Below are 25,949 nucleotides of genomic sequence, written 5' to 3' on the forward strand. Positions count from 1 at the left end.
GCATATAAAGTGGGAGGAAGAAGAAGGGAGGGGGGGGGACATTTTCAGTGTTTTGGCATTTGTATTCCCAAAGAACAGTTACACATGACGGACCCCTGCTTCCCTGGAGATGGCTGAACACCTGCCTGCCCATGGGAAGTGGTAAATATATTTTACTTCACTTGCATGCATGGCTTTTGCTTTAACTGTTAAACTGTCTTTATCTCTCAGTCCATGAGTTTTCTCACTTTTACTCTTCCAATTCTGTCCTCCATCCCACTTGGGGTGGGGGGGGGGAGCAAGCAGCTCTATGGGGCTTAGTTGCTGGCTAGGGCATTGCTGGCTGCTTTTTGACAGTTCATAATCCACCCTGTAGTTACTGGGCAATGGTTCAGCGATTGATGGATTATGGATATTACCCTCACAGGCTGCCATCAGCCTTTCGGGGTGCTCTGGCAACATGGAATCAACAGGATGAAGACTGCATATTTCACACCTACATTATGGGAATGATATTATAACTGCTAAGTGGAATGACAAAACCATCTTGCACAATGGAAAGGAGCCCTGCAACCTGATGGGTTAAAAATATCTTTTCCTGCCTTAGTTTGTCCTTGAGTCGTCTGTCCCTATATGATATTCAGCTCTGAATGTCATCCAGTGGCACCAGCATGCCGCCTTTAGCACTAGCTGAAAGGCAAATTGGCAGCCTGCTTTTGTGTGCTGCTGGGGTCCATTTCAGTTGCATGTTATACAGAAGACTAACCTGAGGAAACAAACTGACCACATGTCTCTCTTTGTAGCCGGTCTCTGGAGCTGTCCAGTGTGAGTGTTCTTTCTCAGCAGTGGTGGGTTTGTGTATTTTCTAAAAAAACAGGGGAACCCTCTTCACCAGCTCCCCAAATACTCAGTCACAGGTGATGGTCAGCAATGAGTGAGCAGCTGTATTGACCAGAAATTTCTCACAAGAGTGGTAGAGACCGTTCACCAATCACATAGAGTCCGCTCCCCTTAAGAAAAGCCCCAAAACCATTAAATGTGGTGTCAAAGGTTGTGACTGAGGTATACAGTAATTCAGAAGGACTTTCTAAATCCGAACTCTGTTTTGAAATCCTGACAGAGAGGTTATGACACTGGCAGTGTCCCCGTCCCATTTATTGGTCACCCAGGACCAAGCTAAGAGGATGGTCTGGTAGGGAGGCTGTGCTCCCTGGTGAGCTGTGCTGGTGGCTTTGTCCCCAGGGCCAGACCCAGGCAAGGAGTAGCCTTCATGTGAAGTCACAGCGTTCAGCTCCAGTCACAAAGGATATGGCTATGGCTCTCCTGGCAACCACCCACAGCAGCATGCTTCTCATGTCAACCTGCAAGAATGGAAGCAGTAGGAGATACAGTCCCTGCTCCACTCCCTCTCACCCACAGCCCCAGCACCCAGCCCCTTTAGCTTGTGTCTGGGTTGGACAAACTGTCCAGAACATCTAGTGTTACTACTGCTTGCTGTGCATCCTCACTGGTAATTTTTATTTGAACTAATTAATGATTAACGAGTGTGCTCTGCTTAATCCTGTTCAATGGTACTGAAGAGAAGAATGAGCAGACAAGGCCAGATGGACGCAGCAAGATCCTTTTTGTAGCACTGTAAGTACCCTCTTAGTTTTCCCTTGGATTGTTTGGACATTTCATTTTGGGGGATTATGTTGTTGCCTTTTCACATGTAAGCAGAAGGATATACGTGTTATGCAAAAAAAACCCCAAACCAAAAAAAAACAAAACAAAACAAAACAAACAAAAAAAAACAAACAAAAAACCATGCCAAAAGCCAGCAAGAACTGGCTGCTAGTGAAGATACTTCACATAATTAACTGAAAATTTGTTTCGGAAACGATAGAGATGCTTATAGATCTTGCTACCACAGTGATCCAATATTTGGATCCAACTTTGAAGAACTGGTCAAAGATATGTTTGAAGACACAACAAAACCCAACTCTGAAGAAACTGTAAAAGTATTTTGTAATTTTGGTCCTATATAGTATGGTCTGTGTTTATATCACATATTTGTTTAATTCAAATTTAATTCTTTAATTACTTGATGAATTGAGGAAGACTAGCAGGGCTGCAGTAGCCACCCTGCAGTACTGAGTACAAAATCAACTTCTACTTCCTCTGGAGAGAAGGCAATAAGCTTCCAGTTATTTGCAAATTTTAAAAGATTCAGTCCGACCCTATTTTTTAAAAGTTTATATGGTCAAAATTACTTCTTTTGAGAGTACTTGGTTATACAAATAGTGTATCAGGAGGCATATTCTTTCTGAGGATCACTGGCATCCATTAGGAATGCAAAATATAGAAGTGTGGGATTTTGGAGAACAGGTGTGCTCTGAGAGCCTCATTTTACTTGGCTGGAGAACACAGCCCGAAGAAATTAATTTCCATGCCATGTTTTGTATGTCTATCTCTTTTCCAGAAACAGTTAAAAGGAAAATGAAGCCCATCTTCTCCTTGTGTTTATTGCTGGCTGGTTTGTATACTGTTTCCCAGTGTCATCAGCATCCTCACTACCGCAATAAGCAGGATGGTCCTAAAGGGGCACGTTACCCAGGACGCAGTTCTCATGGGGAAGGAGTTTATCCAGTTAAGAACAAAACCTTTGTCAAACTAACTTCCAGCAATGCTGACTTTGCATTTTCATTTTACAAGCTGGTCACATCTGAATCAACCGATCAAAATATTTTCTTTTCACCCATAAGCATCTCTGCTTCCTTTGCAATGCTGGCACTTGGTGCTAAGTCAGCGACACTGACACAGATTCTGGAAGGGCTTGCCTTTGACCTGAAAAAGATTCAGGAGCAGGAAATACATGAAGGTTTTTGCCAACTCCTCCACATGCTGAACCGCTCAGACAGCGAGCTCCAGCTGAGCCTGGGTAATGCCCTTTTTATAGAAGAGACGCTAAAACCACTACAGAAGTTCTTGGATGATGTCAAAAGCTTTTATGAATCTGAAGTCTTTTCTACTGACTTTAACAACTCCTCTGGCGCTGAGAATCAGATCAACAATTATATTGAGGAAAAGACAAATGGGAAAATTGTTAAGCTAGTGGAAAATCTTGATCCTCTCACTGCGATCATTCTTGTTAACTATGTCTTCTTTAAAGGTAAGAAATATCAAAGGGTGCCAAGGCTGTAACTTAGATGCTTATTGCAGGGAATAAAAACTTAAGAGAAAGAAACTATAGTTTAAATATTTTAAATGGAGGATACCATGTTCAGTATCTAGAAAATATTGATATAAACCCATGTATATCTGTTGTCAGTATAAATGTGTTCTCAGTTGGTTGAGCGAAAGCCTGCGTTTTTTAACAAATATCTTTGTTGAGTTTGGCAAATTCTTTAATGTGATTATAGACATTCTCTATTGAGAAATGGTGTTTTCAGTATTTGTCTGTAATTTTCTTTAAGCACCTGAAATAAAATAAAAAAAAATAATAAAAAAAAAAACGCTGCAATGCTGTAATACCTGAGGATGCAGTAACTTCAAAAAGATACTTGCTCTAATCAAAGGAAGGCTGTGGCACTACATCCTCTTTTGTTCACCATGACCATTCCTACTTGTATACCACTGAATTATTTTTCTTTTTCTCATAAGCCCATTGGGAGAAACCTTTCAGTACTTCATATACAAAAAAGGAGGATTTTTTTGTGGATCCAAAGACATCTGTAAAAGTTGACATGATGTACCGGAAGGGTTACTACAGAACTTACTTTGATGAAGAGCTGTCCTGTTGGCTGGTTCAGATACCTTACAATGGAAATGCCGCAGCATTATTTATTTTGCCTGATGAAGGGAAGATGAAGCAGGTGGAAGATGCTCTCTTGAAAAAGACTGTATCTAAATGGCAAAAGTTCCTCCAAGAACGGTAAGTGTTTTTGCTAAGGTGAGAGGTGACCATGTTGTAGATTAGTAGTGTTTATTTCACCAAGAAAAAACATTAAAGGCCAGGTAAAATTTTGCTGAACTCTGTTCACTTAATGGTCCCTCTCTGTGCAGGACTTGCCTTTTCTTAGTTGGAACATTGAAAAGAGACATGGGTAGTGAACAAATAGGGCATTGAATTTGGGATACATCTCATGTTAAGTTCCTGGCTCAACCACAAGTTGCTTAGCACCATGATGAAGTTAACAGATCCTTGTTTCATACAGACACTGTGAAACCACAGTGGAGTAGCTATTGGGTGTTAGGGTGTTAAGGGCATTGTATTTAAATGAGAAAATTTTCTATATTCAGCTTTACTACAGCTATTTCTGTGGTGGCCCAGGCCCTGTGTATATACAAACAGCCTTAGGACAGCTAGCTATTATCTTTTGGAGAAAAAAATATGTTGCTTGGCAATAGTAGCTCTGTTTGCCACAGAGTTGGTATAGTTGTGTCTTCCACCCCACTCCTTGAACCCCACCCTGGAGACAGAGGGTAACATGGGGTCATCATGCTCCATCACTCCTCATTAGATAGCTAACCTGATCAGAAGTGCTATGTGAACCCTGAGAGCAGACTTTTAACATTTAGAAAAATAAATGTGAAGTGTCACTATATTGATGCCATTGAAGAGTGTTACCTAGATGACAATTTGTCCCTATTTGTTTTATTTGTTACAGAAAAATACATCTGCACATTCCAAAATTTTCTATTTCTGGTACCTATGATGTGAAAAAGATAGTCAGACAAGTGGGTATGATTGATCTATTCACCCCACAAGCGGATCTGTCAGGGATTACTGAGGAGTCTGGACTGATGGTTTCAAAAGTAAGTCAGCCCATGAAACACGGCAACCACAGTATTTGTCTTTTCCCAGGAACATGAAAAGCTTATCCCAGCCTCTTTGCAGTATCACTCAACCAACATGTGCCAGTCTGGAGGCAAAGCAAGCCCTGTCTTTCCTAAACCTGAAGCCAAACATGCTTACAAGGGCTTATACATACATGGTTCGAGGTCGAGGAAGGAGGCATACATATAATTAAATGCTCTTTTGGCTATTAGACAAAATTATCTAAAGGTAGCACATTAGCTTTGGTAAAATCTCCTCTAATTCTGCCTGCAGAGGGCAAAAGGCTGTTATTCCTGCCCTTCTAGTGCTCTCAGAGTTATTTTTTTCAGCTAGATGATAGGGTAAATTCACAATAATACATGAAGTTGCCAAAGGCAAAACTAAGTCTAGGCTAAATTACCAGGTTTGCTTCCAGGGTTTCATGCCATCAGTTATCTTGAGTGCTCTTTGGCTCTCTGCTCCTTGAGGGTTAGTCGCTGCACACGCAGCAAAGAGGGCTAGCAGGAGTGGTCTGATGGCTGCTGCTGCTGCAGTGGGAAGAGGAACGGCTGGTGATGACCTTCCCAGAGGCTGGTGCTGCCAGGTCTTGCCCTTGCCAGGGCTCCCTTTGGCAAGAACGAGGAGGGTGGCAGGCTGCGGTCGTCTTGCTGGGTTGTCAGTTGGAAGCCGTTTTGCTTTGTGTCCTTGCAGGTGATCCACAGAGCCATGCTGAATGTTCACGAGAATGGCACTGAAGCAGCGGGGGCCACAGTGAAGGATATTACCTGGAGATCTGGTGATTTTCCTCAGCCGCCTCGAGTCAGATTCAACAGGCCCTTTCTCCTGGTGATTCTGGATAAATACACCCGCACCATCCTCTTCATAGGGAAAATTGTAAACCCTCTGAAAAATAACTGATTGACATTGAGGACATGCACATCTCTGGCTAAATTCCTGTGATCCAGCAAAACGTTTGTGTGTGTCTACCACTACATACTAGTGCTCCTCTTTCAACCATTATCCTTATATACATTATTAATCCCTTAAAACACAAAAACTATTTTACCTTGTCCCAAAGTCACTGGTATTTCCCCCAGTCTACAGCCAGGTATAGCTTGTAGTGTTAATGAAATACAAGTCACTTTTCACCGGTTTTGTAAGAAGCCCTTCCTGACATGCTCCCATGGGATATTTGAGATGGTTCAAAGTCTCCAGATGATGTAGCTATTGCTGTACACTCAGTGTGTGTATGAAAGAGCAGGAGAAGTGAAAGGGGGAAAAAGAGGTGCAAGGTGTTAAGTGTTATTTAATCCACTAACCTTTGATGATCAGTCTTAAATGCAGATTCCCTTAATATTGAAGAGAATTTCCATTAAAAACTTTGGTTTTTAACCAAGTATGATATGAAGCTGCAGGGTCAGTGACTGGGACGCTGGAGGACATACCACTGTAAAGGGTTGATGAGTGCAGCTGTTTTAACTTGCCTCCTCCTGCCTCCTCCTCAGTGGAAGCCCTCCTCAAAATTTGATTTACAAATAATGTTTATTCTGCCAAGGAAGGAAGCCATACCAACAAAAAGACTCTGTTTTACTTTGCTAATATAGCTATTGCTGCCAGCGCCCTGAGATAAAAGTATGGTGGAGCCATCCATAACACAGCACCAATTTCCTTTTCATGGATTTGTTGTCACCATCATTTTTCTTTTCTTCTGCTGACACTGCCTTCACTATCACACTTTCCAGCTAGACTTGTCAGACTGTGGTAGAAAAGCAGAGGAATGAAAAACTGTAACTTCAGAGAGTTTGTATTTCCTCAGTAAGAACAGCAGAGCTTTTCTAGCGACTTTTAACATGCATTAAACTGTCATAGACAAACTTACAAAATGTAGGTAATACTTGAGAAGTCACCTTTCTAAATGTTAGCAGTGGATTATAGAGTAAAAATATACTGTGAATTGACATTTGTACCTTTTCATTTACAATTTCTTGAGTCTAACTTATTGCTCTTGTGTTGTTTTACAGTGACTCAACTGATAGGATTTTAACATACCAGCTACACTAGATAGTTGCATGGTTATGAAAGGAAAGAAACACAAATCAGTAAATATTTAAATTATTTTTTCTTTAATGTAATAAATCACCATCATTAGCATGTCTTATTAAAATACAGAAAGAAAATGAAAGTGCTTAAATTACAGACTGATTAAATCTTTTGCTATAGAATATCTCAAACTGGTAGAAAAAAGTAAAATATAAATAGCAACTTTTTAGACTTCACTGTCTTAAAACGTCTGTGAAAAAAATAAAATTATTGTGCATATTTCTAAAATATAATTATCTTGATTGGTTTGGGGATCTTTATTCTCTTTGACGGTAAACTATGCTATCAATATTAGTAAATTGTAGCTGTAAGTATACTAATAAGGAATATAAGAAACTTTCCATGTCTATCTGCCAGCCACGTAACATGACATTCACTCTCAAAGTGCTCTTCATGTAAACCAGTGACAAAAGTTTTTTACTCAAAACTGTGTTTAGCCTGTTCAATATTTAGTAACAAACAGTTGGTTTCATACCTCTAAACATAACAAGGGCTTGGGTTTGGTGTAATACAGATAAACTGATTCTATAGAAGATCATTTAAAAGTTCTTGGCAAATCTCAGGGCTAGTTCAGGATGGCATGCCAAAGTCCAGCTGTGCAATGGCAAATGTCTCTGTAGGTGAATACAGAGACTGTGTTTGTTGTTCCTCACGGACCTCAGATCAATAGTCTTTGTTTGTTCGTAGGAAAAAGATACCTAAAAGATATTTTGCCAATCAGATCTCACTTTGAGAGGTAACTTTGTTGCTTAACTTATTTGAAAGTGGCTAGAGAAAAATCAAGCTGAATTAAGAACCAAAAAATATCATGTTGGTAGGGACTCACCTTCAAATGGGAGCAGGGACCTTATATATACGTCTTGCTTCCATTTCCTTTCTATTTTGACAAAAATCAGGGAGAGCCCATCACCGCAAATGTGCAGCAGAAAGCAAATTTGTGTGGTAAATAATGAGTACAGAAGGATTGCACACACCTCACCCCCACAAACTGTCAGCCTTAAGGTACTCACTGGATACAGTGCAGGCATGGTTTGTTCAGGACAGTGTTCATTCAATCTGCTGGTTTATTGTGTCTTCTTTCCTGGACTTTTGTTTCTTGGTTTGCTCGTTGACTGTGAATTTTGTGACCAAGAAGCCTCAGTGCAACAAAGGACTTTCCTCCTAGTTAGTCAAGAGTTTCTGCTGCTGTGTGCAAGCACTGTGGTGTACCACTTCAATGCAGTGACACTGCTGGAAGATGGAGCTGGCCTGATGAACCACCTGAGGGAAAAAGCGTGAAGGAAGCCTACACACAAATGTGATGTGGGAGTGCATGCAACTGTGCACATGCAGGAGCTGCAGCCTCAGCACTGCCTGTGTGGACCCTAGGAGAAACCCATGATGGTATGGCTGAAAGTAGTCTTCTGTAAAGGCTGTTTTAGGTCAACAGCCATAGAAGAAGACTTGCCAGCACAGCAGAAGTTTTGCAACAGCACAACCTGAGCAGCTCTCTGAAATAAGGAGCAAAGGAAAATAAGCACTGCGGGAAGAGCGGTACTCTGTGTATTTGTTGTGATAACTAGGAAGGAGTTGTCTAGAGAAGTGAAACAAAGTCTAAAAGCATAAGTAAGGAGCTCAGAAACCAGGGTTAACCCCTGGTGGGTATAGATTTAATTCTTACCTACAAACACTGTGACATTTGAAGAAAACTAGCTGCAATTCTGAGTAGTACTAAAGATCATAAAAGAAGGAACAAACAAAAATAAGCAGTGTATACGGGTGGAGGGGCAGACAGGGGAATAATATGTTTAAATTAATTCAAGAAAATAACATATTTCAAACAGACAGTGGTTAGCACCAATGTGCACGTCTGTCATTGTTCCTAGAGCTGTGCACCATCTGCTAGAAAGAAACTAAAAGTGTATAACATAAGCCACAGCTTTAAAGGTTATGGGCTGAAAAGCAAATTGTGTATTCTGCTGGAAAGACCTACTAACCTCTGTAAAACATAAGCACAAATAAGAACCCATATTTTGGCAACGGTAAAAGGCACAGGCTGAGCAATGAGAAAAAACTCCTGACCAAACCGAGGCATGTAGTTCTGATGTCAATGTGTCATTATCAAACAGGAGATATCATAGAATCATACCATAATTTAGGTCCTTTGCAAAGTAATCACCTCTTAATCTGTTTTCTAATGTGTAACTACTAAATAGTCACACCTTATTAGCATTGTCTTCATACTGACTGACCTCTTACATTCTTGTAGTGTATGATACTGTTCTTTCTGCATATCAAGCTTAGGATGTAATGACAAAGACAAATTTTAGGAAGGTTTGTAAAGTTCTGGTGAGGACTGACCCAACGATACTTCAGGGATGGTGAGGAAAGAGTCTCCCCTTAATGACAGCATACCTTTCCTGGTGCTCATCATCGATCAGCACACCCACATTGTTATCTGAATGGGAAAATTGTTATCCCTGCAGGAAAATAGTGCCATTCATGTTACAGACCCATCAGTTGGGGGTGTCCAATTTCTCAAAGTCAGATGTCATAATTTGTGTATTCAGACAGTCTAGCAATTGTCATACAATTAGTAATTAACAGATATTACTGGGCAGTACTTTAAAAAAATGTTTAAATGGACCTGCAAGTGTTTGTTATGAGTTAATTGAAAAATACATCTTGGACTTTTATCACAATACCTTTAAAAGAAATTAAACCACCAGATGCCTACATTGAAAAAAGAGAAAAAGGAAAAGACCTTACTCAGAAGCTGATTTACATCCTCCAGGACTATTTTTACCTTCTTACCCAGTTGCCTTATGCCATGTGGAGTGCAAGCGATAGAACAAAGAGCAGATGACACCTTGGCTAAAGGGGCATCTTGTAAGTGGTGTGAACATGAGATAACATTCATATTGGAGCCTGTGTTACCAGTGTTATTTATGGCACAGTTTCTTATTTTACCTCTGTAAAAGGGTGGTTTTGACAGTGGTGGTAAAGAGAAGCACCACTCTGCAAATCAAGGACTAGGAAAATAGCTGCTCTTGCAAAATGTTGAGAAAATAGAAATGTTCTTGGAAGTTCTGTGAAGAAACATGTCCTGTCTTGAAAAGCATGACTCTCTCCTGAAAAAAGGCTAAAGCCCATAGGGAGCAGGTGGGAGGGAGAGGGAAATTACCAAGGTGGTCAAGATGTCTACGTTGTGCTGTGAAAGGCAGAGACACAAGTTGAGGTCCCTCTTGCAGCTGCCATGAGGTAGGGAAGCTGGGAAGTGAGAGCAGCCTGTCTATATGCTGGGGCTCATTAGCCCATCTATTTGGGCAGGCCATCATGCAACGTAGACTTAGAGCCTTTCTAAGGCTTGACTGGAACTTAATTAGCAGATGTTAAAGCTTTCGGCATAAACAAGCCAGAAAGTGATGCCAATGGAAAGAGAATCAAAGGAAATGGTTGTAGAGGAAAAGATTTAATGCCAGACTTTTCACCTCCATCAGCTTGGTGTTGTTTAGTCACCGAGCCCAGGCTCAGACCCATGCTAGTGCAACTGCACAGTTGCTTCTCTATTCTTGGAATCCAAAAGTTGGTGGGGGTTCACCACTCACATGCTGACCACATAAGGTCCTTAAAGCTTTAAAACTTAAAGCTTTAAAAGCTTTTAAAACACTCAGGATAAAGATTCTGCCTTTCTGTTAACTTTCCACACTTGTGCCATTTTTATGCGACACTTGCATTGTCTGATTTATGTACTGTATGGTATATATAAAGTTTTGGGTTTAAGCTTTTGGCTCTGGCATTTGCATATCTTTGAGTCTCTGGGGCAGGCTTCCTGACCTTCTTTCTCCAAGGCAAGCTCATGTATAGGAGCTGGCAGCTGATGTGACACAATCACTTCTTACTCCTCCTTCCTTATTTTGGAAGTAGGTGGGGCTCGCCCTGCACAGCAGTTTTACACATCAGCAAATGGAGTTTCTCTTTTGAGACATAAAATATATATATATAAACTGCCAGCAATTGCCACCTTAGTATCTGCTCAAGACTGCTCCCTGCCAAGCTCAATGAGGTGATGATTACCTCTCTCTTTTTGATTTTGTAGATCTGGTACAGTGGAGTTAAACCCAGTGTTTAGTTTAGACCTATTTGCATCCAACTAATTCAGTAAAGTCCTATGAATCATAGATGAAACTCAGAGCCATTCCAATCTGAGGTGACTCACTTTTTGGCCAGTTTTTGAATAGTATAAAACGTGGAGGCTCCTTAAAGAAATAATTCACTTTCGTCACTAAAAAGAAAATAAGAAAAAAAAAGAGGAGGACAAAACCAAATTTGGGGTAAACACCCATAGTTGCAATTCTTGCTTCTTTAAAAAAAAAAAAAATCCTTTCTGTAGTTCTGTCACTATACAAATGAAGACAGATACACATCTTCATTTACTTCAGCACAGCAAAATTAAAAGAGCAAATTAGTTCAGAGGCTGTAAGGGGGGTCTGCTATGTCACATCTTTCCATTTTATAACAGTAAAGACTATGTTTATGTAGTTTCTGTTTTACTGACATTGATCCCCAAAATGTTCTTCCCTTGATGCCCCAAGAAATCCAGCTCTTGTTTTCTTTCCAAAGCACTCCAGTTGGATGTGACCTGTGTGCTTTGGATGGAGGTGGGATTTGGGTGGGGAAACGTCATGAAAGGTCACGAGAAGTTTAAGGGGAAAACAGCCTCTCTAAACACTTCAGTATTCATGGAGTTTGGCAACGTAGAACTAACCACTGAGACCTAAGCCTTGTATCTCATTTCTGTGGGCAAAAATGAGGAATTATTTTTGGCATTCTGTGGATTTAATGGGTGTTCCAGTCTTTCTTTAGAAACTACTTCAAAAACGCTAATTAAACCCCCTTTTTCTCATTGCATGTTGGTCTTTGAGCTCAATCACAGATCTAAACTAGCATAAAATTAACCACTCTAAGAAATATTGATGGTATTCTATGGAAAGATAATTTTCCTCTATGAAAAGAAATAATTTTCATCACGCTTTCTTACTTAGTTGTCAATGCCATTCCGTACTATCCTGTAAGTGACAGCCAGCAAACAAGAAATCCACTGTGTGATTAGGTACAGACAGCAAAGAAGTCCACTGTAGGTTTCACTGACTGGTCACCCCAGTAAACAGTACAGCTGCAGAGCTGTAAATTACATAAACATATCCTGGAAAGCAGGAACATAGTTGAAACCTGGCTTATCTCAAGGTAGGCACCAGTAACGCTGACTTCACATAAGCTTTACAAGCAGACCATGACAAAGGAAAGTAACGAGAACTTTTTATTCTCTCCTTTGAGCATTTCTACTGTGTTTGTGATGCTCTCCGGGGCGGGGTGTGTGTGTGTGTGTCTTTCCAGCTCCTGGGCTAGTTTTCTTCAGATGTATTCACGACAGGGAGTCACTGCATCAGGGACCTCCCTTCACACTTCTGCTGTCCAATTCCCATTCCTATGGATTTTGTCCCCTTTCTTTGCAGGATGTTCACAAAGCCCTGCTGGATTTTGGTGGGAAGCACAGGAAAGCACAGGGCTGCTGAATATAAGTTCAGTTCTTGTCCTCTCACTATACAGCATTCGTCACTGATTGTGACTGTAGGTTAAACTCATTACAGCAAACAGTGAGGACACTTTGTCTTAGATTTTTGGGTTTGGAAATCCACGTAAGGGAATTTTCTAATCTTGCACTTGTTCTATGAATATCAACATGTGAAGAAAAGAAAAGGGTTAATGTTTAAAGTATAAAAAAAAGATGCTGTAAACTTAAACCTGTGACTATCTCTGTGCAGGCTTAATGCTGCCTTGAGAAGCCTAGCTCTGTGCAGGCTCTTGCACCCTGATGGAATGGTGCATGTTGGAGATACCATAGTGTTAAGGGCTTTGCCACATGAATTGTGGTTTCCTGGATGATCCAAATGTTTGACATGACCAAATGTCTAGAGTATGAGTTTTGTATAGGCATTGCCAATGTTTAGCTTGAAAACATCCTCTATCAAAACTCAAAATAAAGAGCATGTTAACTTATTAACTGTGACGTAGTTTTAAATTGGACAGAAGGAGGCAAAGTTTCTATGCAAAGAGAACTTAAAATGGCAAGAATTTAACCACACAATACTTGAAGGGCAAAGAAAACTTGCAAGGAGTGATCTTTCTTTCACATTCATACATGCATCACTAGCCAGCTGTACTAACAGATAGTGTGCCAGCAGCAAGCTGTCAGATTAGGTTGGGCTAATTAAACCTTATTACTTTGTTAGGCATGGCTCATTGAACATCCACTGTGTAACTGTTCGCAGAAAATCACCAATTCTTACAGCCCTAACTGAGTGAAAACGTGAAGTTAGAACTGTCTTTAATATCAGTTACAAAACCCAACATGGTTGTCTCCCATAAAAGTATAAACACATCAGATGAGAGTAACCCGGCACATGAACTGTGTTTATATTACAGCTAAGAGCAAAATTGTTTCTTTAGCAAATGTGCTAAAGAGAAAAATGAAGCAAGCCAGCAAGAGACATTTCAGTTGCATCCAGAACCTGTGTTTGTATGCTTAACAGGATTTTAAGCTGCTGATTTTAAAAAGTTTTTTTTAAGCCAATCATTACTACTCAGAAAAAAAAGGTTAAATTACAGCTACTTAGCACCAGGAAGACTTTTCCACGGACAAACTTTCCACTACCATAATTAGAGTTTTCAAAGCGGGAGTTTTAAAATTGCACTTTGTAAGTCACAGCAGGGCTCCTGGATAAAAAAATTACTTGGCCAGCAAATATCAAGCACCTGCTAAATGTAAGCGTGAAGTACAGATGATTATTAAGGCACTTTCATTTTGGTTCAAAAACATGGATTTAGAAAATCTCTTCCCAGCCATTCTGGTGTAAGAAGTTTGCTTTCCACATGACACAGAAAAAACTATCAAATACGTAAATTCTACAGGTTTTCTCTGAATCAATAAATACTATATATGTACAGGAAACTTTTGATGGTTTAATGAATGAAATAAAATGGGATTATATCCTTTCTTTACTGAGGTTTTAGAGCTGAAAAGTTATCTTCAAGGCTTTGCAGTATGAAAATTATAACACAACCATTTTGTACATCCCTATAACAGAGTTGTGTTTCTCACTGCACTTCTGTAGTTGGGAGTGCTTTTTACATGGGTATCTATTAAAAGAAAACTAAGGAAAATCTTGAATAGATGTTAGAACTATGAAATATGAAATTTGTTATCCAAAAGTAATGATTTTAATTGCAGTCAGGAACTGAACTCCTGCTGTATTATGTTTGACTGACATGTGAATACCATTTCTATCTAGACTCAACGACAATCATAGATCTATGTTCCCTCTGGATAATTTGATGATACCATTCATCATCTGTAACTTCCATAGTCATTGTTTGAAATGCATATGTTTACCTCTAAAATTATACAAATCACTATGTTGAAGACTCATTAGAGTAACAAGCTCCTGACTTAGAGGTCTCATTAATTTCAACCTACAGTATAAATGAGCATGCAGGATCTGTCAAATAGAATAACAGATCTAAGACAAATATTTTGTAGAAAAATAAATGCAGGGAAGGTTCTTACATGAACCACCACCAGGCTAAGTGTGGCTTGTCTTCCTTGCAGCCTCCTTCCCTGCTGACTTGAAGGCCAGGGATGGGCAGACCTTATAGTCCTATTGCAAAAATGGAAGTTTATGGGCACATTTCACTGCAGCCACATACATCTTCAAGACATATTCTAGATAGGCTCTTCAACACAACACTGACCATTGCTCCAGAACCTGCCCCTCCCCCACACACACAATAACTGCATCCTTTCAGCTAGAGTTTGGTGCTGGGGTAAGCACTGGTGAATTTTGCAAACATGTATACTGTCTTTGTAGATGGGACATGAAGACAGCCATGGACCAGCTGTACCAGGTATGTGATATGTAATGTGGATATTACAGGTCTTCCGGAATGGGGTGGCCGTGTCTGCTCTGCAAGCCCTTGGTCTGAATCTTCCCTCAGCTAAAGCCGACATTCTGCTGCCTTGAGACATTGCCATTGTTTGTTTTGCTTTTCTTTCAGAGGGGCCAAAATAACAAGAGTTATGTAACAGCCCAAGAAAATGTTTATATACAGTGATGCTTAGGGTGGTCATTGCATTCAGCAGAGCACGGCTGGGGCTGCCTAAGGTTGCAATTTTTGCTGAGCATTTGCTGATGAAAGGAGCTCAGCAGTTCATACCAAAGACAACTGGAGTAAAATAGTATGAGTACAGTCACATGTTCAGGAATAAACTAAGGTGTAAATCAAAGCAGCAGTGTAGGTACGTTGTGCAGGTTACTCTCTCCAGAAGCAGGCCCTGTGGTAGACCAGCTGTTGGCTTGCAGAATCTCTGCTGATCTCCCTAGTAGGACAATGGACCACTTCTTCGAGCCACCAAGAACACTGATAATTAAATCAAAGAGGCATATTTTGAAAGAGTTTCAAAATCAAGACACACTGATTTTCAACAACAGAATAATACAGATGAATGTCTAAACAGCAAAAACATCTGCATTTGTGTCTCTACCAGTTTTCTCACTTAACTGAAGCATGCTTTGGTTCAACTCAGAGTCGTGCAGGGAATCCAGAATTACCCCCAACCCTTGCACATAACTCTTCTTTACAACACTGAGTCTTGCTCCTGCTACCTTCCTCTTCAGCTGACTGTGCAGCTGCACAGTGGACTCTACTGCCCAGGCTTCCTCTTCTGGGTGACTAAATCTCACACTCTTCTGTGACTAAATCTCAATTCAACTCAGAGGCTCAAACAAAGCCTCTTGAGTGTGGGACTCTTTCTGAACCAATGCTAAGTTCATTTGGGGGGAAAAATCCAAGCTGAATGTTAATTACCCCTTCTGTTCTGCTTTTCATAGAACAAAGTTAGCTTGGTTTAACATATTGTAGCAGGTGTCCGAGCCACATGATTTAGGAAACTAAAACCCCAAGGCAGGCCATAACACACCTCAGGAGATGTTTCAGCACTTGTGTCATTAGCTAGCAATAACCTAGGAAGCTCTGTCTGGTAGAACAGCTGCTCATGGTCATGGACCTCTTCTCTCCGAAGTGTTTGACTTTGGCAGTTATGCATGTTTAGGGACAGCAAACATGAAAGCCAGCTGGCCCTGCAATCACTGACTTCTACCTGCTCTGCATGGCTACATCAGCGTTTATCTGTGTCCTCAGATAATTTTGTTTTAATCCTTGTAATGTTTAACAGAAGTGTAAATGCTTAACGCTGCTCAGTTGTATGACTAAAGAAGTAGCACAGAACAGCCAACAACCTGCCTGTCTTGGGGCACTGTGAGCATCTCACTCTTTTTCCTGAAAGTCTGCATTTGTGCAATCATACATTCCAGCTTATGCATTATTTTAATTCATATGCACTGGGTTTGTGCCTGGCAAAAAGAGAACAGTGTGCTCCATCAAGCCTTACCGGACCTACACAAGCACTCCAGGGCACAGAAGCAACTAGTACTCTAGTAAGAAAAAATACAAATTCAAAACTAAAGTACTTAACAGCAAGTTCTGGCTATACCTAAAACAAGCATGTAGAGTTCAGCTGTATTCTGAGGGAGGGGCGGGGAAACACCGAGGCTGTAGATACTGTGCAGGGAACCTAGCTCCCCTACCAGTGGCATGGATCCCAGTAGCTAAAGAACTGCCCCTGAAAGCAGCACAGCTGGGAACTAGGAACAGCCATGCTTACACTGTTTTACTTACGGAGGGGATTGCGCCACCCCTCCCTAAGCAGACGTTAACAAGTCCTGCAAGGTGCAGCAGAGGCATAGAGGGACTGAGAAGGCATTTTCCTGACTGGCTGATCAAAACATGCATCTAAACAATTCATCCAGCCACGAAGGCTTGTCAGCTAGCTTCACAGCACTTATCTTCCTTTGGAAAAATCCCAGGAAATTTAAAATACACCTCTACAAGATGGCTGAGGCTTGTTGTTTGAGACTGCCTTGATTTGTTACTGGTTAATATTATTGGGTTACTATCTTGTTTGCTATTCTTTGAGGGATTTGGGACTGTGTCTTGATTTACTATTTATATGTTACAACAGTTGCATTTGTTCAGTATTGTATTTGGGCACTCACAGTGATGGCACACATTTTATGCAGCTTTTTCAAGTACTAAAATCTATACTAAGACTTTTCAGGTCTTGATATATTGGGTGCTCCTTGACAGAGAGAATTACTAGCTTGTGAGAAGACACTGTGTCTGAAAGATTGCAAGATTACTGTTCAATATCCAGCTAAAATTCACCATTCTTACACAAATGAATGAAGTATCCATGTTATTAATGAGGATAAGAGGATTCATTGCCTTCTGAGTAGTGACCAATAGGGTCTCTACTGTGTAGAAATAAAAGATAAGATGTTGACCCTTAAGTGGAGTCCAGTAGGTTGGGTAACATAGCTAAGCCCAAGCAGTACTCTGCAGCTCCCTCACCCTGACCCCTTCAGAGCTTAGTGCTGGGCAAAACTGTGTGTCTCTAGGTGAACGGTTATCTCTACCTCAGGAAGTGTATAGGGAAAAGTAGCTGCCCTTGGCACCAAAATCTCATTTTCAATAAATATTTGCTTAGGAGTTACACATCCTTTGATACACAACACTCCCCTCTACTGACCAGCTGGGCCCCGTGGTCTTTGTTCTCTGTTTGGAGTGATGTGGACATACGCATACAGTGTCCAAGAAAACTAGCTTCATCAATATTCAGCTTTGTCCTTTGTGAAATAGGTATTTGAAGCCACATAATGTTTAACAGAGGAAAACAGCAGTATGAGTAAGGCAGCAAGAAACAGCACAACCCATACGAGAGCAGGACCCTTCTGAATGTAAAGTAAGTACCCAGTTTTCTTTACCTTAACAATTTTGATGCAGCTGTAAGGCACTTAGCTAGTGAGTCATGAAGCACATCCGCTTTTGAGCATGAAATCTGGTTTCTAAGCACTCAGATGACAGCAGAGCTTAATTTCAAGAAATATTGCATAGCAGATTCTGGGGATACGTTATAGCAGCTCCACAGAGCATGACTGTGGTCTGCTGAATATCTATCCCAAATAGCTCTTTCACATCTAGAAGAAACCTGTTTCATTAACAAGGGGGGAAGTAGTCTGACTTCCCAAATGTAAGACATTTTTTATCATTACCTATGTTCCCTAAAGCTTACAACCAGATAACTTAAACTGAAGTGAATGAGCTGGCTGATTTATACCAGCACAGTCCAGACAGGATTCACAAATTCATTTTGCTATACCAGCCTTCTCTGTAAGCCCCAATTTACTCAGATGTCACAAAGTAAAGATGTGGAAGGGCAAGCTGGCTCCTTCTCACCAAATCTTAGTTGTCAGTGTGCTGATACAGGGTGGGAGAAATCCCAATAAACATCTCATCTGCTCTGCTGAACCTGTCGGAGTGCCTTTGTCATCCACTGGGGGGTGAGCAGGTAACTCATGTGATCTTCCCTGGAGCTTCAAGTAGGACATTAAATGACAGCTATTTGGAGCTGCTTTTCTAGTCATCAGTATAACTCTCACCTGTTTTATGATAAGTTACATATCTTAGACACTACAAATCATCCCAACATGTTTTTAGTCTAACTGGTGAAAGTGAAAGCAATAAACAAACAAGCAAGCAAAAATACCCGGCAAGATGTCATGATCCAGGTTTATGGCGCTACTCTGGCCATGGGCCCATTTACCTTATGAGAGGTGACTTCCTGATGACACAGAGTTTGGAAAGACAGGAGGGGCCAAGCCCACACTAATGACCTCTCCCTCCCAGACCGGAATTAGGGGAGGAATCCATCTGGAAGACACGTTTCGCATGAGTGGTTGTTTAAAATAAAGCAACATGTTCTGATCTAATCAGGTATTGAAGCAGAAAAGTATTACCAGCTCTCTTGTGATTATTCACCTTGTATGTTAAAATGAGTCAGAGATGAGAGAAAGAATACAAGATTGCAGCACTCAAAAGTAGTATTGTTTCCCTTTGACATAACACTGTCATTTGACGTAAACCTCATTCAATCACTAATAGCATAATAACCCAGAGAGATCTTAGAGATAAACACAAAAGAATTAAGAGATGTTCCTGATGTGCTGCCTCACCATAAAAGGATTTGCACAGAGACACACACACAAAGACTTTTCACTGTTCTCCCCCTCTCACTCTTATTTTTCTTTAATACTCACATGTTTCTTTCTCCATGTGTTTCTTTCTCCAGTAACTTGTAAAAAACAGTAAAACAGAACTGGGGTAGGCAACAATGGATAGGAATTGCAGACAAACTCAGAAGCACAAGGATTTTAAAACCACTTAGACAGTAAAAGAAGCAGGTTATGGATAACAACGATTACCTGTTTAGCTGTTGAAGATAGTAGCAGATAGAAATAAAAGATGAGATGTAGACACAGCTGATCTTCAGCATCCAAACCCATTTCATTCTTTGTCCACACAGTAGCTGCAAAGGATGATGAAGACCACCCTCCCGCTGTGCTTGCTAGTGGCCATGTTTCACCTCACTGTCCCCAGCCTGACCCAGACTGACCACCACAACAGCAAGCCCAAGGCAACTGACCCCCAGAAGCAGCACCTCCATGAGGGGGATTCCCTTAAGTCCTGCCAACGGATAATCCCCAGCAACACAGACTTTGCCTTCCAGTTTTACAGGCAAGCAACCACACAAGAACCCAGAAAAAACATTTTCTTTTCCCCAGTCAGCATCTCCACTGCCTTTGCCTTGCTGGCTCTGGGGTCCAGAGCCACTAGCCAGGCTCAGGTGCTGGAAGGGCTGGCCTTTAATGTCACCAACACCCAGGAGGAGGAGATACACAACGGCTTTCATCATCTCCTCCTGTTGCTGAATCGCCCTGACAGCCAGGTACAGCTGAGCATGGGGAACACCCTATTCATCGACAAACACCTGAAGCCACTGAAAACATTCCTGAAGGACATGAAAAAGCAATACAAAGGAAAAGTTGTTTCTGTTAACTTCCAGAATTCCACTGAAGCTAAAAAAGAGGTCAATGATCATATAAAGAACCAAACCCATGGAAATATAAATGAAATACTTAAAGACCTGGATCCAAACACTCTAGTGGTGATTGTTAGCTACATTTATTTCAAAGGTATGTTACATAGATGTTTTACTGCAGTTCCTCAGTTTCACCTGCACTAAAACAAATACTCCAGATTATTTCTGAATTGTTTTTAAAAGAAAGGCCAATGCTAAGATTAGGCTTTTATGATAAGAAACATTTAAAGTGCTTACGCTTTGAAACCCCTTCAACATCTAAATTTTTCTAGCATATGTTTAGGCTTCTAAGCACAAAAGTTCATCTATGTGCAGTCTTCAAGTTCTAGGGAATTGCAAGAGCACAACAGATTTATGCATTTGTGAATTTGTCAGTTTTTTTCTAATTATTTCAAAAATTACGTTTTCACCTGCTGTATAAAGTAAAAAAATAAATTTCAAATATGGAGATTAAGAAAAATTGCTCAAAACTTTAATTTACTTACAGTCCATGCCTATTAAATGGGTAGGTACCTCTAGAGTTGGAGACCAAACGTTCTATAGCTTGTCTTCACGTTATACACATTCCAAGAGGTTCTTGTGAATGCATTACTTTGGTAATGATTAACTTCCTCTTAGATGTTATATCCATTTCTAGCAGCATGCAGGACATACATGGAATTTACCACCCAGAAAGACATGTTTGGAAATAGGTGTACTACCAGCAAAATAGATTTTAAGTACTTCATTAAATTTGGGTGCCCTAGTCTCAGGTATCCTAGTCTCAGATGCTTTACTCTGAGGCATTTCTTTATGACACCAGAGTGTATTTTTTTTTTTGCTGGGGTGGCAGGAAGGAAAGCTCAGACTTATAAAGTTGTCAGAGTACTGTGGAATTTACATTCCATTATTTATTAATCTATTTTATTTTATTTCTATTCAACATTATAAACAAGAACATACTTACAGAATGGAGAAAGCTGTGATCCCTGTGTACATGTTCAGTGAATGACCAGATTTAATACAAAATAAAATATCATAGAAAGTTCAGTTGAATAAATATCAAGAGAATACCATTTTGAAGATTAAAGCCCTGAAGCCCTATTCCATTTCTCATAACGCAGTTATGATAAGGCCCAAAAGTTCAGGTTGCTCTTGCATGTAAGCTTTTCCTTAGTGCTACAAGATGAAGAACACATGAAAAAGCATAAAAGGAGCTTAACATGGTACCTTTTAAAAGCCAGACATCTGCTGTGGAACTGGCTTTACAAGCAATAATCTAAAACCAGATATTAACTCACTGGATCCTGGTCAGCTTTCATTTTCTTCAAATAAAATTTAAGGTAATATGATGAAGTTACTTCATTTAATCTGTCTGACTGAGAAAGGTGTTGTACAAGCCCATACAAAATTTAACTTGGATATTTAGTCGTTACTGAACACAGTACAGCAAAGATAACAGGGCACAAGTTCTTTAATAAACCTGTAATATCTTTGATCTTCAAGTCTAAGTGTAAATCTTCAGATGTGGGTTTATCTGATGTACATTAGTTTGGACTATATTAATATATCCCCCCTGAAATAAGCATTCTATTGCATGCTTTCTCTTTCTGGTTTAAGCCTACTGGGAAAATCCTTTCAATATTAAGGGGACTCACAAGGACTATTTCCGTGTGAATGCAAACACCTCAGTTGAAGTAAGGATGATGACTCGAGATGGATTTTACAAAACATACTCTGACAGGAAGCTGTCTTGCAAGGTGGTGCAGATTCCTTACAAGGGAGATGTTGCAGCATTGTTTATCCTGCCCAATGAAGGAAAAATGCAGCAGTTGGAAGATGCCCTGACAAAAGATATTGTGTCTAAATGGGAAAAATCACTTGAAAAAAGGTAAATATAGAATTCTAATCCGACGCATGAAGGCAGTCAGAATCCAAAGTCTGAATATTATGATCAGTTACTGGCCTTTGCTATTGATTGGAGATAGCCATGGAACAGGTATAAAGGGACAGATCAAATGATTTGATACCTTCAGCAAATATTAGAATCATCATTGCCTTGTGATAAGGGAAGACATCTGTGAGCTGAGAAATTTTGTTTCTCCACACACATTTTCTAGTTGGTGTTAAGAACCTCCTTTGTCTTAAGCACAATATGCTAAGAGGGTTAATACTGCAACACAGAAATCAGATACCTCAAGAGGGAATGGGGTGTGGATTCCAAAAGAAAAACCTTCAGGGCTAGAAAGAGACTGCACACTTAGTCCACCAAATGCCAGCACCACCACTGCTTTCTGTCCCATCAAGTGACTCTGTTGCAGAATCAGACAAGAAAGCCCAGCTGATACCTTTCTCATTCCGTACTTTCTCATCCTTCAGAATCATCATCTTCCCATCTTCTTTTTGTTGCCAGATGTTTTTCAGATGAAAAGACTAACATTTTAGCACAGAAGAACTACCAGCAAGTTGGGAGTCTCCAATCCGAGGCATGTTTTCATTGCATTAACTGCCATAATTTTATTTTGAATTAACAGGAGGATAGAAGTGCATATGCCAAAAATATCAATTTCAGGCACCTACGACTTAAAGAAGATGTTAATGAGTCTGGGTGTAACTGATGTGTTTTCTGACCAGGCTGATCTGTCTGGAATCACAGGAAAGCCTGATGTGAAGGTTTCAAAAGTAAGTTTGTCAGCAGAAACAATGGTCTGTGGATTCCTCAATACCCAGTTGTCTTGCCCTAAGCTATGTTGTGAAATTTTACTTATTACTAGGGCTGGCTGATAGTCTGAACTAGAACATTTAGCTGATAAAGTGACTTTAAGTCTCTCCATGTCTCCAAGATCTGTAGATAAGGGTACTGTCTTCTGTCTGAGAGGCAAAGGTTGGGAGGGGTGTAGCGTAAGTCCCAGGAACTAAACACAGCCCAGTTTCTGCATGCAAAAAGAAGTGTCCACGGATATCTGTGTTGGGGATGCCTTGCATATCTAGCAGAAAATATGTCCTTTTTTTCTAACATGTGCATTCTATAATTTTAAAGGATTTTAAAACTTCTATTGCTGTTGAAGGTCCTCATGAGTGCTAATCATGTAAGATTGACCAGACTTGAGGAAAACATCCCATTTACTGAAAATAATGTGAAGAGAAGCAGATAAAGTGAAGAGAAAGGGCTAGCATTCTTACAGCCATTCTGAAAGCAGTAATTACAACGTTATTGTAATTACTATTTTGGTGCTTGTAAAACAAAAAGATTAAAAATGGCCAGCAATAATTTAACAAAAAATTTGGTGTCAAGGTTGGATTTCTACTGGCTAAACTGTAATGCATGTGCTATGAGGGATACAGACAAAGCAGTTCTGGCGCCCAACTTCCTTTTCCTCTGAAACTGTCATTCCTTGTGAATTTGCTTGAACACTCTACTTCCAATTCATTCCACAAGGTGTGCAGTTGCTAAGGTCTGTGTTGGATACACATGCTGTGAGGAACACTGAATGTGAGAATACTTGCTTATTAAGACAACACTGCTGAAAAAAACCCACCATGGGCTATAGTAGCCTTCTTCCTGGTTCCTGGCCTACCAGGAATTTTTGTGAAAGGCAGTAGCTGAATTAACTTAGTGTTAATTTGAATAATTTCACACTCTGTCCTCTACAAACATTAATTCTTGCTATATTTTTTTGTAGGCTGCTCACAAGGCCCTGCTGAAGATTCATGAGAATGGCACAGAGGCTGCAGCAGTCACTGGCACAGATTTTCTTCCTCATTCTGTTCCTCCCGTTGTTAAATTCAACCGTCCATTTTTGCTGTTGATTGTTGATCAATATACTCAAAGCATCCTCTTCATGGGAAAAATTGTAAACCCAACTGAAAAATGACTGGTCAGTGGCTGATCTTATTGATTTGAATTGATTCCTCATGCAATTGTCGTTCAATGTGATTAAAATTCTATCAAAACAGTTACTAACAATTTTCTTTTTCCAAAGAAATAAGGCAAGAGTGTGGTCATTCTTAAAACCACTGTTTTTACTTCATTCTCCAGTAGAAAGTAAACACTGAGATACACCTATTAGTGAATTAGGAAGAGTTTTATAAATCAGCCTTTTAAATACCATTGTACAACAGCTTTGAAAAACAACTATCCAGCTGAAAGAACCAGTTTAAAACATTTTAAGTAACGGCTGAATGAAGAGGCCACTCCTGACTTGTGGGTAGGAAGGAAAGCAAATGGTGAGTTTTGCTCCAGCTGGTGCCAGCTCTCACTGGGTCCTGGTGCTGAAGGGCTGACATGTGGAAATGTAAAATACAAATGCAGGCCACTCAAGGATCTTAGTTCTTCTCTTCCACGTGGATGTCATTGATGGACAAAATGATTTTTTACCTCTGAGGATATCTGTGTCAAACTGACGTCTCTCTCCTAACACAGCCTTATGGATTCAAAACAGTGTCAAAATCCAGTCAAGGCTTGGCACTTGTGAGAATCTGGAGCACCAAGAAAAGGAATACATGCTGACAGAAACACAGCCAGTCTGGTGTGGTGTCAGCCTGACTCCTTCCCTGTTCCATCCTGTGGGATCAACAACAGATGTTTAGCAGTGATAGATGTATTTAACACTGCTCAGGGGTACAGCTGCATAGACTTGGGTTAAAAACACCCAGACCTTTCTCAGTATGTTGAACCTCATTCAATTTCTTTAAATATACTGGGTTAGTGGTAGGAGTTTAATTTTTTTAATCAGATTTGAGTCTATGGGATTAAGAGGTCAATTTGCTAATAAAGTAATTAGTACCCAAGAAGGAGCTACCCTGTAGAGTCCAACCTCTCCAACTGTTACCTGCCCACACCAGTCTGTGTGGTTAGAGCATTTGCCTTGGGTACAGGATATTCAGGAATATTCATCTTCAGACCCCTTCCTTTCCTGCAGGCAGACAATCCCATAGCTGCAGCATCCTAAACTCCAGGCTGGTCAGGTTGACTGCTGCAGAAGGAGAGCTAGTGTTGAACCTGGAGTGCTGGTAAGGGTATTTGCCTGGAAGATAGAAATCAATGTGTGCCCTTCCCTGGATGGAAAATGGGTTTGACAGATAAATCCTAATGAATTCTTTGCAAACTACGCTGTTGAGTGAGTGGTGGCTGAAGTAAAGGTATCTTGTGACATTGGCAGGGCTTCTAGGAGAAGGAAAGCATAGCTTCAAATCACATGGTGGGCGAGTCAGTCACCTTCAAACCAAGCCTAGGCACTTCCTTTGAAGGTCAAGTCTTTGCCATACACTCCATTAAGACATTCACAGCTGGTGCCATCCAACCCCATTGTGTTAGCTTCTTTGAGTCCCCCTTTAAGGTAACAAACTCTACACAAGCATCCTATTTGGAAGCAATGGCTAAATCAAAGCTGGGGAATATTTTAGTTGGCTGACACCCAAGAAGGACTACTGGCATTGCTTCATAGATTTAATCTTGCGTTTCATGAACAAACAGAAGATCAGAAGGGATAGGGTATGAATACCTGGAAGGGGTAAAACAAACATTGAGATCAATTATATTCCCAGAGTTTACATCTCTGCTAGTAAATAAAGTTCTCCAAGGTCAATTCTCTAGCCATGAGGACAACTGGCTCATCAAAGCTCATATCCACGTTGCTTAATTCTGACCCTGCCAGACATCTGGGATGCTTATTGGAAATATCCCCTGACTTATGGTAACTCCAGAAAAATGCTTTGCACTTGTTTGGAAAAATCATAGATGGCATGAGTGATACCTATGTCTGAAACTGTACCAAAAATGGGAGAGTATGAGTGACTGCAGGGTGATGGTCCAGCCTGCGCTCCAGCATTGCTCAGTGTACTAGTACAAATGGAGCCAGAATGACCAGCTCAGGGGTAGGAAACTGTCCCTCTGTCATTCAGCCCTATGAGCTCCCCTTCTGCTAGCAGTCTGCCTTTTTTGAATAACACTAAGTTCCAGGTCACGCTGATAGGCCTTCACCAGCTGCTTCCCAAAAA

General features: G+C 40.5%; 2 protein-coding genes and 2 long non-coding RNA genes across 11 annotated transcripts; 2 read left to right on the plus strand and 2 right to left on the minus strand.

Annotated features, from left to right (window-relative positions):
- Window positions 1-1,156: 1,156 nt before the first annotated feature.
- On the minus strand, window positions 1,157-5,482 carry LOC121090934. The gene is made up of 2 exons (XR_005828778.1): window positions 5,199-5,482; window positions 1,157-1,340 (listed from the first exon to the last, which is right to left on the minus strand). It is a non-coding gene; the product is annotated as an uncharacterized LOC121090934 (long non-coding RNA).
- LOC121090930 (alpha-1-antitrypsin-like) lies at window positions 1,498-6,735 on the plus strand. 3 transcript variants are annotated; one of them, XM_040599801.1, is made up of 5 exons: window positions 1,498-1,614; window positions 2,441-3,130; window positions 3,622-3,892; window positions 4,629-4,776; window positions 5,489-6,735. In XM_040599801.1, the coding sequence occupies exons 2-5, from the start codon at window positions 2,458-2,460 to the stop codon at window positions 5,693-5,695; spliced, it is 1,299 nt and encodes a 432-aa protein (XP_040455735.1). In that variant the 5' UTR covers window positions 1,498-1,614; window positions 2,441-2,457; the 3' UTR covers window positions 5,696-6,735. The 3 variants fall into 3 exon arrangements, with proteins under 3 accessions (XP_040455735.1, XP_040455736.1, XP_040455734.1); XM_040599802.1 differs by having other exon boundaries at window positions 4,629-4,698; XM_040599800.1 differs by lacking the exon at window positions 1,498-1,614 and having other exon boundaries at window positions 2,296-3,130.
- On the minus strand, window positions 6,289-21,563 carry LOC121090933. Of its 6 annotated transcripts, none has more exons than XR_005828775.1 (4): window positions 19,294-19,388; window positions 18,636-18,742; window positions 14,484-14,574; window positions 6,289-8,137 (listed from the first exon to the last, which is right to left on the minus strand). It is a non-coding gene; the product is annotated as an uncharacterized LOC121090933 (long non-coding RNA). The 6 variants fall into 6 exon arrangements; XR_005828772.1 differs by having other exon boundaries at window positions 14,484-15,334; XR_005828774.1 differs by lacking the exon at window positions 14,484-14,574.
- Window positions 17,577-23,905, plus strand: LOC121090932 (alpha-1-antitrypsin-like). The gene is made up of 5 exons (XM_040599803.1): window positions 17,577-17,774; window positions 19,395-20,064; window positions 21,570-21,840; window positions 22,484-22,631; window positions 23,633-23,905. Exons 2-5 carry the CDS (start codon window positions 19,407-19,409, stop codon window positions 23,822-23,824), a joined length of 1,269 nt encoding a protein of 422 aa, XP_040455737.1. The 5' UTR covers window positions 17,577-17,774; window positions 19,395-19,406; the 3' UTR covers window positions 23,825-23,905.
- Window positions 23,906-25,949: the final 2,044 nt, after the last annotated feature.

Source organism: Falco naumanni, chromosome 7 (assembly GCF_017639655.2).
Source record: "Falco naumanni isolate bFalNau1 chromosome 7, bFalNau1.pat, whole genome shotgun sequence".
Lineage (NCBI taxonomy): Eukaryota > Metazoa > Chordata > Aves > Falconiformes > Falconidae > Falco > Falco naumanni.